We start from the raw sequence: 17,023 nt of genomic DNA on the forward strand, positions 1-17,023 counted from the left end.
TGGTTCCCCTTGGCAATTGCGGCCGTGTTTCCTTTGTGTCTCCCCTGTGTGTGGTTGCCAACACTGTTGCTGGCCAGGAAGGTAAAGTAAACAAACAACAACTTCACACTGCTTTGTGTGCCTCTGGAGTCCCAAGATGAAGGTTCCTTGGCATTCTCCGGTCCTCAAAGGGATCCCTGAGGCACAGCAAGTGGGGGGTGAGGCACCAAAACACAACACACGGAAAGTGAAAGTGAAAGTGAAAACTTTGTCATTTAAATTCAGAGATAAAGAGAGGCAAGAGGACATAGCGTGTGCGTGGGTGGCCATCTGTTTGCCCTTCAGACTTGGAGAAATCACAGATGGACACGATACATTCAATTTCAACACATCATTCAGAAACCGCCAAAAAATGATAATTCAAGTTGCGGTGATCGTCTGAGACTTGAGATGTCTGAGATGTGAGGAAAGCAGAGGCATTAGCTTCTCGATGCTGCATTGACAGACAGGTCAGTGTCTAATGCAACCTCATGTCATACAAACATTTATCACCCTGTTATGAGCTCAGGGGAATGTGAGAAGAGGGGCAAACCAACAGCATCATTTTGAAGGAGGGGTGGGCTTTATGCAGATACCCTGAAACCGTGATACTTGCTTGTAAATGAATGCAGGATGCACAGTTGCATATCCCCGATTGCTGTAGTTTTCAGAAATGCTTATGCTAGCAAATGAAAATAGGCATAGCCTATTAGATAATGTAGCTCATATTAATTCATTCCTTGGATGTTTCAGATTAAAAGGACTGTACTGATTACATGACAGCAGTGCCATTGCAGCAGTGTCTGAGAAGTTCTGACCCATTTTGTTAACCGTAGTGTGTGTATGTTTGTGTGTGTGTGTGTGTGTGTGTGTTTGTGTGTGTGTGTGTGTGTGTGTGTGTGTGTGTGTGTGTGTGTGTGTGTGTGTGTGTGTGTGTGTGTGTGTGTGTGTGTGTGTGTGTGTGTGTGTGTGTGTGTGTGTGTGTGTGTGTGTGCCAGTGTGCATGCAGGTATGTGTGTGTGTGTGGGTGAGAGTGAAATGTTCAGAGGCTCATTTGACATATTGATTGGCTCATCCAGTGTGAATGCATGAGATCACTTCTCATCTAACACTTATTCGCTGATATATTAAAAGCCCTGTCTGCGCTCCAATAAGTCAGGGCAGAGGCAAAGTGGTCCTCTGGTAATAAATCACATTTGTACCTTGTAACGGGCCAGGCCCCACTGCAGGGAATTGATTAGGAGGGGCTGAAAGCCATTCTACCACGACTCATATTTGAGAAACCACTCAGGGATTGGGACCCCCTTCAACTGCCGGCATCCAAGGCAGGGGAGAGCCGGGTGGTAGACTTTTAGTGAGCCACCTAATGTGATATTCCAGCACAATTAGGCAAAATTGTCCACGCTAGGGGAGGTAGTTCAAGGTGGCACATTTTCTGAATATCCACTGGAATGTATTCTCTCAGGTATCCCTTCCTCTCTCTCTTTCTCTCTCTCTCTCTCTCTTTCTCTCACTCTCTCTTTCTCTCTCTCTCTCTCTCACCTCCTTGCTGAAATGATTGGGCCGTGACAAACAGCAGTGCGCTAAATGTGATATTGACTGAAGTTGGGAGGATGCTCAATTTAAAAGGCAAAAAAGTCTATGTGAATGCCATTAAATCGCCTTTATCTACCATATCATTGTGTAATAGACTCGGGCAAATCAAGGCGTTAAACACCACATATTATGGGATGTGCCTCCATGGCCTTGGCAGTTCCACCAGGGTAATGGACGTCTGCCAGTTGGCAGGCGTTGTTATGCCGACATCATCATAGCGCTCCTACATAAGTAGGGGTCAGGGGCAGCTATAGGAGAGGAGGGTTGGTCATTTGTGCAAGCAGCTCCTCCAGTTCTGGTTATAAGCTCAGCCCACACACACACACACACACACACACACACACACACACACACACACACACACACACACACACACACACACACACACACACACACACACACACACACACACACACACACACATACATAGATACAAACACACACACACACACACACACACACACACACACACACACACACACACACACACACATACATACATACAAACAAACAAACACACACACACACACACACACACACACACATCTTATTTATGTCCTGGCCTTGCTTTGTTTTGCTTTCCTTTCCTTTGGTCCCTGACCTCTTGTCCAAAGCAGGGTCACGTCTACCTCCACCACCACCACCGCCTCCAGCACCACCACAACCACCATCGCTGTTACGATGCAGCCTCCGATGTGTTGCTTAGCGACCCAGCGTTTTTTCATTGCCCTCCATTCGATTTCAGGTCGTGTGGTGCACTCGTGATGTGGGAGAGGCAAGCAGACGTGACTGTAAGGGATAGAGAGGGTTCAAATGAAGCCCTACATGGAGACTCCAGGGTCAGCCACTCCAGTCCGTCAGTCTACCACTCACCTTTTCTGACCAAATGAAGTTTATTAACTGCAAAGCATAAAGTGGGTTCTGGGACCTCACATGAGAGAGAGGGCGCTAACATCAATAACTAAGGTCTTTTTTCCAGCTGGCATACATGCTCATGAAATGCAGAGTAAATGTGAGGGTCTTGAAGCTTCTTGGGAAGGTCGAGGGCACTCTGATCTATATGTTCTGTACAACGCTCTCTCCTTCTGAACAGTTCCCCCTTTTTTAAACGACTTCAGAGTTGTCAGAGGTGTAATTGTAAGTAAGTCTATAATTGGGCGAGATCTGCAGGCTTCTGACATGCTCATTGGCATTCTGAGAGTGTGAGGAGAGTGACGGAGCTGAGCTCAGCTGTCAAATATCCAGACAGATCCCGCTTGATGGCTTTACACGACACCGCGTCAGAACTCATCAACTGTCAAAAACAAAACACCAACAGTAACTCATCAAGGGTGAAGGAGTATGTTGGGGGGATAAAAAGGAAAAGAAAGGAAGAATGAAGGAAATAAAGACAGAAGTGAACACTCGCAATGTGATATTCTGGCTAATTAGATGTGCATATTCAAAATGTTTCTGAAGGACCTCAGTGAGAAGCTTGTGTGGCGAGGCTTTGAAGTGACAAAGTGTGCTATTCAGGCGGAGAATAATTACCTAGCGCTCTTAAGAGAGCCATCAAGTGCCATTGGCTGTTGAGGACCAGGTGATGAAAGTAAGGGCTGGGAAGAAGGATGAGGCGTGGGACAGAGTGGGGGTGGGGGTATTGCTGATTTTACCCTATCAATATTTAACACCAATATGTGGGCCAGATCCTGGTTGGCAGGAGCCAGTGAAAGCAGCTCGCTGCATCAAAAGCTTTGTGGTGAAGCCTTTGTTTCCTCGTAGAGGTCAGTGGCAGAGATGGTTGAAATCAGACTTACCCAGTTAACACAGAGGAGAACCTGCAGCGGTATTAATGCCAGCGCCAACCTGCACGAATGAGCAATTATAAGCCACCATTTTGAAAATTTAGAGTAAATTAACTGGAATTAGAAGTACGGTGAGGTGCTAGTTAGCGTTAGCATTTGTGAACCCAGCAGATTACAGACGTGGAAGCAGATGACACTCATTTTCAATCAATTTCAATCAATCAATGTATTTATGTGATCAAGAGGGACAGTGTACATTAATGAAGATTAAAAGGTAAATGCACCCAATTATAGCCAAAAGGCTAGTTTCCATTGGCAGTCCCCCTGCCAGAGTGAAAAAAGTCTATACAACCTAAAAAAAGGCATTAACGTTTATCAAACATAACATTGACAATATTTTAAAAATAAAATAAAATAAAATAAAATAAAATAAAATAAAATAAAATAAAATAAAATAAAATAAAATAAAATAAAATAAAATAAAATAAAATAAAATAAAATAAAAATACAAGCTCCACTGAGTCCTTAACCATGGGTAGATGGGAAAGAACAAAGTAGTAAACAAAAATAATTCTACTGCTTACCCACTAACAGTATCAACCATGTTTTGAGAATTCTTTTAAAGCAGTTGAAGAGTTTGATTCTCTAATGTTCTGTGCGAGATGGTTCCATTCCCGGGCTCTCCTAACTGAGGAGACCGTCGACAGTGATATGAGACTGGTGTGATGGCCCCTGGAATATTTGATGAGCTTGTCTGTGTGTTAACCCTCAGTAAGAAAGGAGTTGTCTGGAGTGTCCTGACTTCCCCCTCAAAACATGTCCTGTCTTTAAGATGGCACACTAAGAATGAAAAGCGCTTGCTTTTTTTCAAAAGCTGGAAAATTCTTCAGCCAGTCAGAGACTTTGTTTATTTGTTTTGTTTTGTTTGTTTGTTTATTTCTTTGGCTGGTAATTGTTTATATCCCAGATTGTGAAGTGCACAAAAGCTACACTCCCCATTCTCCTCCAGTCCTCTCCAATACCCCCCCCCCCCCCCCCTCCCCCTTCCCTCCACTCCTTCCTCGCTGATAGTGGAGCTTGGCAGCTTTACTCCTTTCTGAGGCAGCGTAAAATGTGGGGAATGAATCCGGTTTGTGTGACTGTGCTGTATTGACTGTCTGAACCACTATTAATCATAGTTCACTGAGGTATGGCTGCCTGCTGGCAGAATGTTTCCCAAGTCTATTGTGTGAAAATATAACTTTCTTTCCCCACAGGCCGGGGTACACTTTGTAACTGCCCCAGAATGCTGAAGTTCCCTAATTAACAAAGAACAAAAAGACCTTTCAACTCTTGTCTTGACATTTATACTTCAAGGTTTACGGTCCAGGTACAGTGCTGCGATATCAATGCAACCTAGGCTGTAATAGATGTTGGTGGGATGCTCTTTGATCTGGAATAATCTGGAATGTTCCTTTTTGTTTTACAGTGGTTCGGGGATCTCGTCACGCCGGTGTGGTGGGAGGATGTGTGGCTGAAGGAAGGCTTTGCTCACTTCTTTGAGTATGTCGGAACCGACTTCCTCTTCCCCAAGTGGAACATGGTGAGAATATGCTTGAGATCTAATCTCATTTACTGTCATGAATATAACACTGATTCTTCAAAGCGGTGAAAAAGCGTCTTGCAGTTTCATGCAGTGTTATTCATTTGTCACAGCCAACTGTCATAGATTCTCACATTCCTGTGAAAATCAGCTCCACTTCCATATTCCACTCACACACCAAAACATTTAATCAGCGTAGCTCACATCTAACATGTCAGAAAGTGATGTGACAGAGAATAAGCTTATGGTTTGAAAAATGTGATTCAATTTTTGCATATTTGCTTCATAATATTAAATGTTGATAGCTGATAGTGTGTGATATGGACTGTGTATGCTTCATTTAAGGCTTCCGCACCATACCATTGCAATGACAACCACTACATGAAGAAAGAAAGACTATGTAAACAATATCCTGTATCATTTCAAAACACTGTACTGTAATTTGATTGCAGCGCATTACAAGTAAAGACTGTGAAATATGACATTTTAAGGCTCACTTAAATTTGGTTTCAGCTAATATTGCTGTAACGTCACAGTATTATTGTTCAAACACAAACCCACACTATCTTGTCTCTAGCCTCTCTACTTTTACATCCATTCACCCTGGAAAACACCTGTTCTCTATTTCCACTTTGAACAAATACATTGTCGAGAGCACTGCCAGCATTGCCACATGTAAATGGTGTGCTGGTGAATCATCACACTTTGGTGCCAGGAAGTGGCTTGTAGCCCCATGCATATTCAAACAGAATTATTTAAAACATGTATTGCGGAGCTCTTGGGGGACAAAAGATGACCTCTCAGTCCAGACAAATAGGACTTTGGACAAACAAGCGAGCACAGAGGAGAGTAGTGTTACTATCTGATGATGAATTATACAGGGTACGCTCCTCTCTGTGCTGTCCAGCCTGTGCGAAATAGGAGAAAACAGTATTGCACTATCAAATGAGGACAAATAGCCACTGCCACTATGCTTACTTTATGCCAGGGTGAAGTGGTGCTATTAATTGTCATTATGCTGCTCGGGAAAAGGCAGCAATAGAGAGCTATCCGGATGAGTGCCTTTTAATATCCTCTGCTCAGGAGCAAGACGGACTTGCTGCCTAATACTCGAAAGTGAATAAGTAGGTTTTTTGTTTTATTTTTTTTTTCTTCTCAGCTTGAAGTGTAATTTAGGAGTCGTGATACTTCGCTTGGAGGTAAACAATGGGATGCTGAGATGATAATTAGCTGTCGGCCTCTCAAGGACGTCGGTGGAAAGTCACGACTCTGACCCCATCCATTCTAGAAAAGCCAGACATAGGCTGGCATACACTGAATCATGTTTACTGATGAATGGCGCAGCTTTTCTCAACTACCCCCCCCCCCTCACACACACACACACACACACACACACACACAAACACATACAAATAAAGTCTCATTAATGCCTAGTTTAATTAAACAGAGATGCCAATTAACCATAATTTAGTTATATTTTCTGTATGTTGTGGATCAACAGTATTTGTTTCAAGACTGAGGTCCTGTCGATACCCTCATCGATAACTATAACAATAACTGTAATAAATGATATAGTTTTAAATATCACTCTAGCTCATAACAATGACAACCTCTTCACCACAAGTATAACAATAATGAAGAAGAATGCCATTATTCGGCATCATTTTCAGACCAATTGTGTGAACAATAAAAAAGTGACAACCAATCAGAATCCAACCAATTTAAGGCATGTCATTAAAACATGAATTCTATTTCTGAGAGGTTTCCCCTATAGTTTGTCATAGTTGGCAATGTTGTTTTGGAACTTTCCCATTGATGTTGGGCACTTGATATAAATATTTATCCGGAGAACCTAAATAATCACTGTAAAACGTGCCGTGATTGTCCAATCAGAACTCTAGGAACCGTTCATATGGATGCCTGGGAACATTGCTCATAAAGTTTCCATTCCTATGAGATGCATGTCTATGTTTAACCTAAAAGCTCTCATATTTCCTCAATCTCCTTCCATGCTATGTAAGAGGGGAGACTCCTATACTTGCCGTGAGGCACCTTGGTCACAGAGCAGCATCTAAGCAAGCCAGGAAGTGTACTCAAGAGGGCATTTAAAAGAGTGATGCATCTGTCCGATCTGACGGCCTGTCTGATTGACACACTCGAAGCGCTCTGTCCCCTGATAAGAGATTATCAGCCATTCTCCAGCACATCTGAGAGCATGATGACACGGGGGTGGGGGTGCAGGAGTGTGTGTGTGTGTGTGTGTGTGTGTGTGTGTGTGTGTGTGTGTGGTGTGTGAGGAGTTCACCTAGCCTCCATGTCTTTGTCAGAAGGATTAATGAAAGCAAGGCCCCTGACCGGCTGCCGCCGGCTTCATCTCCCGTGAACATCTGCACCGCAACATTTATTTCTTTATTTCTTTACTCGCATCATATTTTATCTGCCAGCTTCTCCACCCTTCTTTTATGCGTCGCATCTGCAGCGCAAGTAAGTGGGCGCATTGAAAGCTCCTCGAAGGAGATCCTCCCTCGGACTCAACATGGGAGGCAGGTGTAGAGCAACTGCTCTCTCTCTCGCTGTCTCTCTTAGGTCAGTGGCTGATTCATTCATCTGACACCCCCAGCCCCCGGTGGCAAGCTGTGGCCACCGCAGTTTGAGTTGTCAATATCGGGGAGTCTAAGTGAAATATCATTGGGAATAAACACCCTGTTGTGAGCGCATATGGTCCAGATGGAAGGCCTTCTAATGGCACTAATTTTACGGCGTGGTTACGTGACTTACATGACATGCGCTCAGCCTCACCAGCTGCCACGGCAACGTGCCCCCCCCCCCCCCATCCCTGCATCTCCTTTCTCCCCGGGCGTTCCTCTTCCTTGTCGCATGACTTCCTTCCTTCGTGGGCTATTCATGCGACCCAGCTCGTAAAACAGTGAACAATTAACAAGAACAAGAGAGGCAGATGATTATCCAGAGCAATTCATCTCGTGTCTTCGCAATTGTGACAGTTATGTCATCCCTGCACTGTACTTTAATTTGGATTGGTATGAGTGAATTGGGGTATTACGTCATTTGTCAGCCAGTGAAGATAGACTTGTGGGTACATTTTTGTATACCTTTAAAAACCTCAATAAATATGTAAATCATGAATGTGTGTATACAAAATCTCATTAGTTATTTCAAATCGAAAAGGAATCACTCAGAGCTAATTGTACCTTCAAATATTTCTGATTGTTGCTGTCTGAAATGGAAAATTGATGAGTGTTGCAAAGAGTGGACACATTTATTTCTGTACACTGTTACACACAAACTATCATTGTTTTATAACACGTTGATTAAGTTCACTCACACATACCTTGAGCCTCACCCTAACCATATTCTTTTTGTCTGTTATTACTCCTCATTACTCAACAGGTCACTCTACTCTACTTTAGTCACTATGTGATGGGCACAGTAATGTGAAGTGTGAGCAAGTGACTATTCCCCACTTTACTTCTGCCCATATTACAGGAAGGGCAATAAGCTCCATCTAAATTGACTTGCACATATGATTGGATTGGGTTGTGAAATAAGGCTTCACATGAGCAATTACTATGGATGAGAAAGAACGATAAGAAGTCATTTAACCCTGTTCCTGTGTGTCTTTCTTTGTCTCATGATTGGTTCATCTGGTTGAGGACAAAGAGCAGAGATGTTCCATCCGCACTGTAATTTAGTTCAGGTCCAGTCTTAATCCTTGTCTGTGTGGATAGCTATACTTATAAGAACCTTGGCCCAACATTTCTTCCTTCGTATGAATCATTATTTAACAAAGCTAATGGCTTAAATAGAAGTTTGTTGAAGTGGTCTCTACAAAGTGTTATCTTATATCTATAGAGAGAGGCCTTGGTCTTTCTTTCATTTATTATTGAACGAACAAGTTTATTAAGAGAAGAAAAGGGGGTTGGCTTTTATAACTCTGTGGGTGGCAGTCAGTGAGGGTCTATATTTTCACAAAGACGGAGATTTGCTTATTATGTGTGCGTGTGCGTGTGCATGTGTGTGTGCGTGTGCGTGTGCGTGTGCGTGTGCGTGTGTGAGTGTGTGTGTGTGTGAGAGTATGTCTGTTTGTCTCTATCTGACAGTCTGTATGTGTTGTGTGTCTGTGCCTGTGTCTGTGTCTGTCTCTTGGTCTGTGTGTTATTTGTGTGTGCCAAGCCTTTCACAACATGAATCATTTACCAAGAGAGGCATGGACAGACAGATAAAGACAGGGAGACAAAATCAAGCAGACAAAATTATTTTGTATTGGTTTTACTACGGACAACTCAAGGAGAGCTAGAGAGAGCGTACACAAGAAAGAGAGAGAAAGCGAGAGTGAGAGCAAGAGAGAGAGAGAGAGAGAGAGAGAGAGAGAGAGAGAGAGAGAGAGAGAGAGAGAGAGAGAGAGAGAGAACTTTCTGGCAGATGTGATTATCATTTCAGAAAGAAGATGAACCACTCAGATGCTGACGTTTCATTAGAGCCCACAAATGAAGAATCTCCCTCCCGGAGCCTGCAGTGCTTGCAGCGGTCCGGCCTGACCACTGACTGACTGGATGAATCAGCCCAGTGAGCACAGACTGACGCACGTGGCTACACTCTCGTCTGCCAGCTGCTAGTGTAGCCTTATCAGAAAGAGAAATCAGCCGTCCTTAAAGCCGCATCCAGATGAGACCATAATGAGGCTTCAAGACAGACGACAGCATCCATCGATCGTTCTGACTGAGTTCTCAGTTGGGCTGTTGTGAACTAGCAGTACTGGCTAACTGGTGCAAATTCAGCCTGGTTTTATAGGACTGAAGCAGGAAGATGTTTTGTAAGGCAAACTGGCATAGGATGCTAACGTCATTAAACAACATGCTGACCAGCATGCTTACTTCTACCACAATGCCATAAATCCATTGTTGGTATTTACCCGCTTCCTTGGTCACATGCAGAATAGCTGGCAGGCAGGGGTGCAGTACAATGGTACAATGGTAGTGTTGTGTCAATGGTTTTTCAACCACAAGTTCAAACTTGTATTTAAAGGACTTTTTTATTGGACGTTCAATTTCCATTATAGTTGTCAGAATGGAGAGGCAACGAGATTGCTATTTATTTTAGCTTGCTATAAAAAGCAACAAGAAACTGTTTGTCATTCTTGCTCCTGAGGCCTTCTATTCAGCATGTGTATTATGTCTCCCTCCTCTGCATACCTGACAGAACACAGCAGTGGCTCTCCTGATTACCTGAGCATACTTGATTTAGCTAATCAAGAGCACTTTGATTACACGGATCAAGGGGAGAAGGAAGATATAAGCTGGGTTTCCAACCAACTCCAATTTGTTTATTTTAAGCGCATCAATGAAAATTCAGCAAAAAAACAATTTGACTTTGTGTTTCCATCTACTGTGTTATGCTAATTCAAAATGGACACTTTCCTAATCAAGGGAGGAGTTGGGAACAGCTGTGGGTTCAAAAGTTGAGGTTGTCTATGCAGCTTTAATGGAAATAAAGTAATAATAAAATCTCAACAAATGCAATTTGATATGAATAAACCCGTTTCCATCAACATTAATTGCATTAAACCCAATGCAAATTGGGAGTAAATCCACTTATTGTCCAGCAAATTAATTATTTGACTTAGGGGATTTTGTGTGAATTTCAAGCATTTCCACTCAGGATTTTCTATTAGAATGTTCAAAATTTGCCCTAAAAAGGTTGGATGGATCCCGGCTGTAGGTAGAGGATTTGCAGGGCAGAGGAGCCAGGAACAGAATTCAGAACCCCAGTTCTAAAGCATCCCAGCAATACAACAACAACAACAACACCAACAACACCACCAAAACAAAAACATAGTGAAGCATATACTCTTGACACATCCTAGTTATTTAATTAAAATCAAATGAAAAATACAGTACAAATAAAAGAAACAGTGACATTTGAACAGTCACGTTGTTACACCAGTTAACCCAGCAGATTCACAGAAAGGCTGCTGACTAATGGAGCCTAATTGATCTAATTTGTTGCCCTTCCACATAGAACTCTAAGAAAGCACAAATGCCTGTCCGCTTGAGCGAGAGACCAAAGGATGCGTCCTTTGGAGGTGGTTCCCAGGGGGTAGGAGCTACTCTCCTGCCTGAGTGAAGATGCCCTTGGCTGTCCGGGCCTCCTCTCCAAAATAAACTGCCAACAGACGCCCTCTCCAGATGGAGACCCTTCACATTTCATCGCTCTCTCTGGACTCACCCAAACTGAACCAGTGCACATCGGGTCATTCGGTAGCAAAGTTGCGGTTTTGTGAATGTTTGGAGCTGAAGTTCTTTTTACAATCCTCTTTCTTATTCATACTTTTCACCATTTTCTTTATTTTCTTCATTATTGCTGCTTCAGCTGCCCTTTCCTTGTCTCCATCTTGGTGTTGAAAAAAGCATGGAGGTGGAATGAGAGAATTTTTACAAGTGACTATTATTCATTAATTTTCTGTACACCTTCTCTGTTTCTCTCTCTCTCTCTCCTCCCCCATCTCTATCTATCTATCTATCTCTTTGTGTGCCTCTCTATCTATTCATCTTTCAGGAGAAGCAGCGTTTCCTGACGGATGTTCTCCATGAAGTGATGCTGTTAGACGGTCTGGCTAGCTCCCACCCCATCTCCCAGGAAGTATACGAGGCCACCGACATTGACAGGGTCTTCGACTGGATTGCCTACAAAAAGGCAAGCAGCCACCTCCAACATTGCTCCATGATCCCCTTGCTAGGGTTGCAGAACTATCTCGTTTTTAAAATTGTATTGTTGTGTTGGTTACAGGGCAGCACTGTTAAAAGCAAACACTCACATTCCTCTGAATAACGACCAAATAATTCACTGCAGAACTTGAGCATAATAATTTCACTTTCACAATGGCCCTGCCAGGGGCGGCCCTAGCACATTTGGCGCTCTAGGCGAGCTTCACTCCTGGCGCCCCCCCCCCCCCCCCATTGCAACTTTCCAACGCTATTTTGCCTTGTAAGACTGCAATTATTTTACATAAACACAACAACGATCGCAACAAATAGACTGTGTTACCGTCACACACCTGTATAAACTCAGTCCCAACACAGAACAACAACATGCAATAACAACAGTAAGGAACAGGTACATCGTTAGTGCATCACACATAGAAAAGTATGCGCCCGCCGCACGGCATTATGGGGCGACTATGCTGGCATGTTACAGTTTGTATTATCATTATTTGTTAAATTTAGCTTTGTGGCGAAATGTATTTCCTCGCTTCAATGTCGTTAAAAGAATACGTTACTTTGCGCGTAGGCCTATGTGATATTGTTGGAGGAAGTTTGATTTGTAACTAGAGCGGCTGTTCCCATAAATCCATGCACATGTTCGTCATTCACAATAATGTTTGATAACCCCCTGAAGAAGTTTTATTAATGTTTTCCCACGTGTTGCCTATCTGCTCATTATACACTGTTCCTCCTAAATCAGTTTGATCTCTGAAATACTGTGTTCATTAGTGTTTTCATGATAACATATTGTAGCAACCCTTAATGTGTATTGTACATCATAAGTCCACTTGCCTGCACCTTGCGGAGTAGCAATATCAAAAATCTTCATCAGTTTGCGACGTTAGAGGTATAACGATAAGTCCTGTGATCCGGCCCGTCTAGTCATGCACGCCGTTGGGGTTAAGCTTCTCACAGGATACACGCACATTCGCACCAAATACCTCGCTATGCTAGCATGATTTAACAACACCAATATAGAACATTGCCCTCCGTTTTCGAGTTTTGGCTCATTTTGCCCTAATGATAGATTCATTTTTTTTATGTCGAAATATTGGTTGGAGATAGCGCCAACTGATGCGTCCGGGAAAAAAAAAAAATTATAACTTTTTTTTTTTTTCGGGGGCATTATTTGGCGCTCCCCCTCTAGATGGCGCTCTAGGCGGCCGCCTAACCCGCCTGTAGGAAAGGCCGCCCCTGGGCCCTGCAGTCATACACCAGAAAAATATCTCAATAATGGCTTGTTTTTTGAACATGCTGAGAAACAGAAAAAATAGAAAGGGAAAATGCAGCAGAATGCAAGAGCAGTGTCCCACTGGCCCCGGGGCAAGCGGTGGCACAATAAGCAGCCTTTCTCAGGAAGGGCTAAATCTTTTTAATTACCTCCCATCCAAGATTAACTGCTTTATATAATCCCAGCAGAAGACAACTTGTCACACAACACAGAATTTTTTTTTTTAAACTCAAACTCAGTTTTTACGTGCTGGGGTTCTGACAGCACTGCCTGTCTCAATTCTTCAGTCTGTTTATTCACCGTTAAAAATCTCAAGCATTGTCAGTCACAGCTGGGCAGAGAGACGTGAGGGCACGACCAGCTGGCAGGAACAGATGCTCCCTAGACACTCTCCCTCCCTCGCCACTCGGCCCTCTCCGTGCCCGGGCAAAACAAATGTGCAGCCTCATCATAAAGCCATGGCATCCCATACCAAGAAATATCATCATAAAGCAGTTTCCATGGCATCCGTTACTAGGAAATATCATCATGAAGTAGTTACCATGGCGTGCTTTACAAGGAAGTTTGATCATCAAGCAGTTTCCATGGCATCCTTTACTAGAAAGGACAGTAATAAGATTATAGACCATGTAAGAGATGCAAACACGCGATAAGTGATGTCTCAAACAGAAGGTATACTGGCATGCTATAGCAGAGGCTATGTGATTTGAATGCTTCTTTTATACATAAGGATGGCAGGGCTTTGAATTGGGTGCCACAATTATATAGCCTTTCTGACTAAATTATCATTATCTGTCTTCTGTCTGGTCTGAAAAATAGCAGCTATTACTAAGCAGATTTTCCAAGCAGCCTTAGAACTCAGTTTGAAAGCCATTGACTCAATTATTTTCAATTAGCTTTATTTTCATGGCTCTCTTCTTAATCAGCTCAGATGTAGGCTGAGTCTCTGTGCAATGGAAGCAAACCACTTTGTTATCTGTTGGGTCGTGACGGTGTGGTGTGGTTCTGGTGTGAGGAGTTGACTGTGCGTATTAGACAGTCTGTTAGGGTGTGTGTGTTAGTGTCTATTACCTAGCCTGTCAATCAGTGCCCTGTTATATCCCACTTAGTGTCTCCCTGGGCTGTCCGTACACACACAAACACCCACGTGCAGACATACATGTTTGCACACACACACACACACTGACAGGCACACTCAAGCACACACACACACACTCATACACACACACTTGACACAGACACAGATTACTAAAGATACTCACACACACACATATATACATACAGTACTTGTGCAGATGCTTGTGCACACACACACACACTCACACACACAAACACACATCAGAAGCACCCCAGCCAGAGGCTGTCAGGACATGTCTCTCGTGACGATGTTGGTGGTGTCGGGGATCAAGCCAGATGAGATCAGAGTCTGAGCCATCAGGTCGAGGATCAGGAGAAAACCCTCGATGGTGCTCTTGTCAACACACCGCCATTGGTTGTTCATTTATTTATTAGTTTGTTTGTTTGTTTGCTTTCCCGGCCCGTTTTTGTGACTCACGTCTCACGGTAGAAATGTCAGGGGGAAGACGCTAGAGTTGAATCACTGGCTGGAGGTCTCCATCTCACCGCACTCCATTACTGTCATGTTTTTGTTTGTGTCAATGACGATGCAGCAGCAGCTAACATGTTTGTTCCCTGAGATCACTCCATCAAGACCAGCCAGTAACATTTGGCCTAGTCACCTTTACCCTGCTTGCATTTAAACTTGCATAACATCCATACTATAACTTAATTCACAAGTAGCATAAGAACAGGCATGTGCTCTATGTTGTTGATCAACACGTCCAGAGCCAGGAATTCTTCTTTTTTTTTAGTTGCCTTTAACCTTTAACTTGTGCCTTTATCTCTAATCTCATACATCAACTCACATCGCTCCAGTTAGTCGGGGATCATGGACATAGTTTACTGCTGTAATTCCCTCAGCGCTTATCGATAGTACACACACACACACACACACACACAAACCACTCAGAACACACTCACACACAGAACCCTAAACGTTCTTCTCCTCCTCTCCTGTAGGGAGCGGCACTGATCCGGATGCTGGCCAATGTCATGGGTCAGTCCATCTTCCAGAGGGGCCTGAATGTGAGTAAAACAACCTCTATCTATATCCTTCTCTAACGTACTCCCTGAATCCTCTCCCCCCCCCCCCCCCCCTTTCCCTCCCCTCACTTTCTATCTCTCTCCCGCCTCTCTCTTTATTCCTCTCTCTCTCTTACTCTACACCATGCCAGGGACGGGCAAGGCCATTAGCTCCTAATTAAAGTTAAGAAAATCAAAGGGGAGTATTTTTAACACACACACACACACACACACACACACACACACACACACACACACACACACACACAGTTTACTTCTTTATTTGGATTTGATAAATAAGTACATATCATGGCAAAATCCAAATTTGGCTAAAAGTAAGTATTAAATTGCATTCAGAGTTTCAGTCCATATTGTGTATTACGGGTAAAGGTGACACCTGTGCTTCCAGATAAAGAGGCTACCAAGTACTGCTGATCACTGATCTCAAAAAGAAACTGGATAGCGCATCACATAGTTTCTGACAGTTTCAAAGTGAGGCCACACGAAAAATGGTGGCGGCCATTTTACTGGGACCACTTTCCTGATTGAGACCAATGATTATGACGGGCGATTAATATTATATATAAGATATTTAATGAATTTGCATAATAAGCCTTATAGTAATTGGCCAGGTTCTAATCATCAACACTAATAAAATACGATAGACGAACAAGTTTCAATACAGTATATCAAGCAAACACAAGCTATATAACAAGGTTTATGAAAACTTGACATTACTATAAGGCTTAATATGCAAATTCATTAAATATCTTATATCTAATATTCATCGCCCTTCATAGTCATTGGTCTCAAGCAGGAAGGTGGTCCCCGTAAAATGGCCACCACGATGCCTCACTTTGATACCATGGGATGCGCTTTCCAGTTTCTTTTTGAGATCAATGCTGCTGATGTAGAGCAGTACTTTGCGAAGTGTTTGGCCCTTTTTTTATAGAGAGACCACAGATTTGCAGGCCTCGCACACACATTCTATGCACATGACCTAAGCTACCAAAGATCAAGGCAATGACTGTACACACACACACACACACACACACACACACACACACACACACACACACACACACACACACACACACACACACACACACACACACACACACACACACACAGTGAAATCCTCTTTAAACATGCACATGCAGAGACATAGCCATGCACACATGTAATAAACACAGCAACTTAATTTAAATAAACACAGCAACACACACTGGAATCCTCTGCAAACATGTACACACACACACACACACACACACACACACACACACACACACACACACAACCACACCCACACCAACTGTGCGTTATCAATTCCTTTAGTCAGTTCATTAAAAACTAGGGAGCAAACAAGGTCCTGGACACTGGGGACCACATCACCTAAGCTTTACCCTCTTGTGGCCCTAGCTTCTCTCTGTGCTCTTTTACGCTGCAAACATCCACCTACACACACACACACACACACACACACACACACACACACACACACACACACACACACACACAGGTACAGTATGTGTACTCACACAAACATGTGTAACTAGGCGGAAAATGAACGCACACATACATATGCAGTACATACACATACACCCACAAGAGACTAAACACAACACTGTAGCCAGTCCACAGAGTGCAAATAATTCAGGTCTCTGTCACACACACACACACACACACACACACACACACACACACACACACACACAGTCACACACACACACACACACACACACACACACACACACACACACACACACACAACACACACATTCACTCTGTCTCAAACATACACAGGCATACACATTCTCCCTTAGACATGCACAAACATATACACATGAACACACACATTCTCTCTCTCTCTCTCTCTCTCTCTCTCTCTCTC

The 17,023-nt window shown here is 43.3% G+C and overlaps 1 protein-coding gene across 1 annotated transcript in view; it reads left to right on the top strand.

The window, feature by feature from the left end:
• Positions 1 to 17,023, top strand: part of LOC308362400 (thyrotropin-releasing hormone-degrading ectoenzyme-like) — a gene marked incomplete at both ends in the record, with an annotated part of 130,477 nt that overhangs the window by 68,086 nt on the left and 45,368 nt on the right. Inside the window, 3 exons of the mRNA XM_080835018.1 lie at positions 4,867 to 4,980; positions 11,554 to 11,691; positions 15,070 to 15,135. Of these exons, the coding sequence (XP_080691144.1) occupies positions 4,867 to 4,980; positions 11,554 to 11,691; positions 15,070 to 15,135 (318 nt within the window). The remainder of the gene's footprint in view (positions 1 to 4,866; positions 4,981 to 11,553; positions 11,692 to 15,069; positions 15,136 to 17,023) is intronic.

The sequence above is a fragment of the Sprattus sprattus genome (assembly GCF_963457725.1).
Source record: "Sprattus sprattus genome assembly, chromosome: 3".
Classification (NCBI taxonomy): Eukaryota; Metazoa; Chordata; class Actinopteri; order Clupeiformes; family Clupeidae; genus Sprattus; species Sprattus sprattus.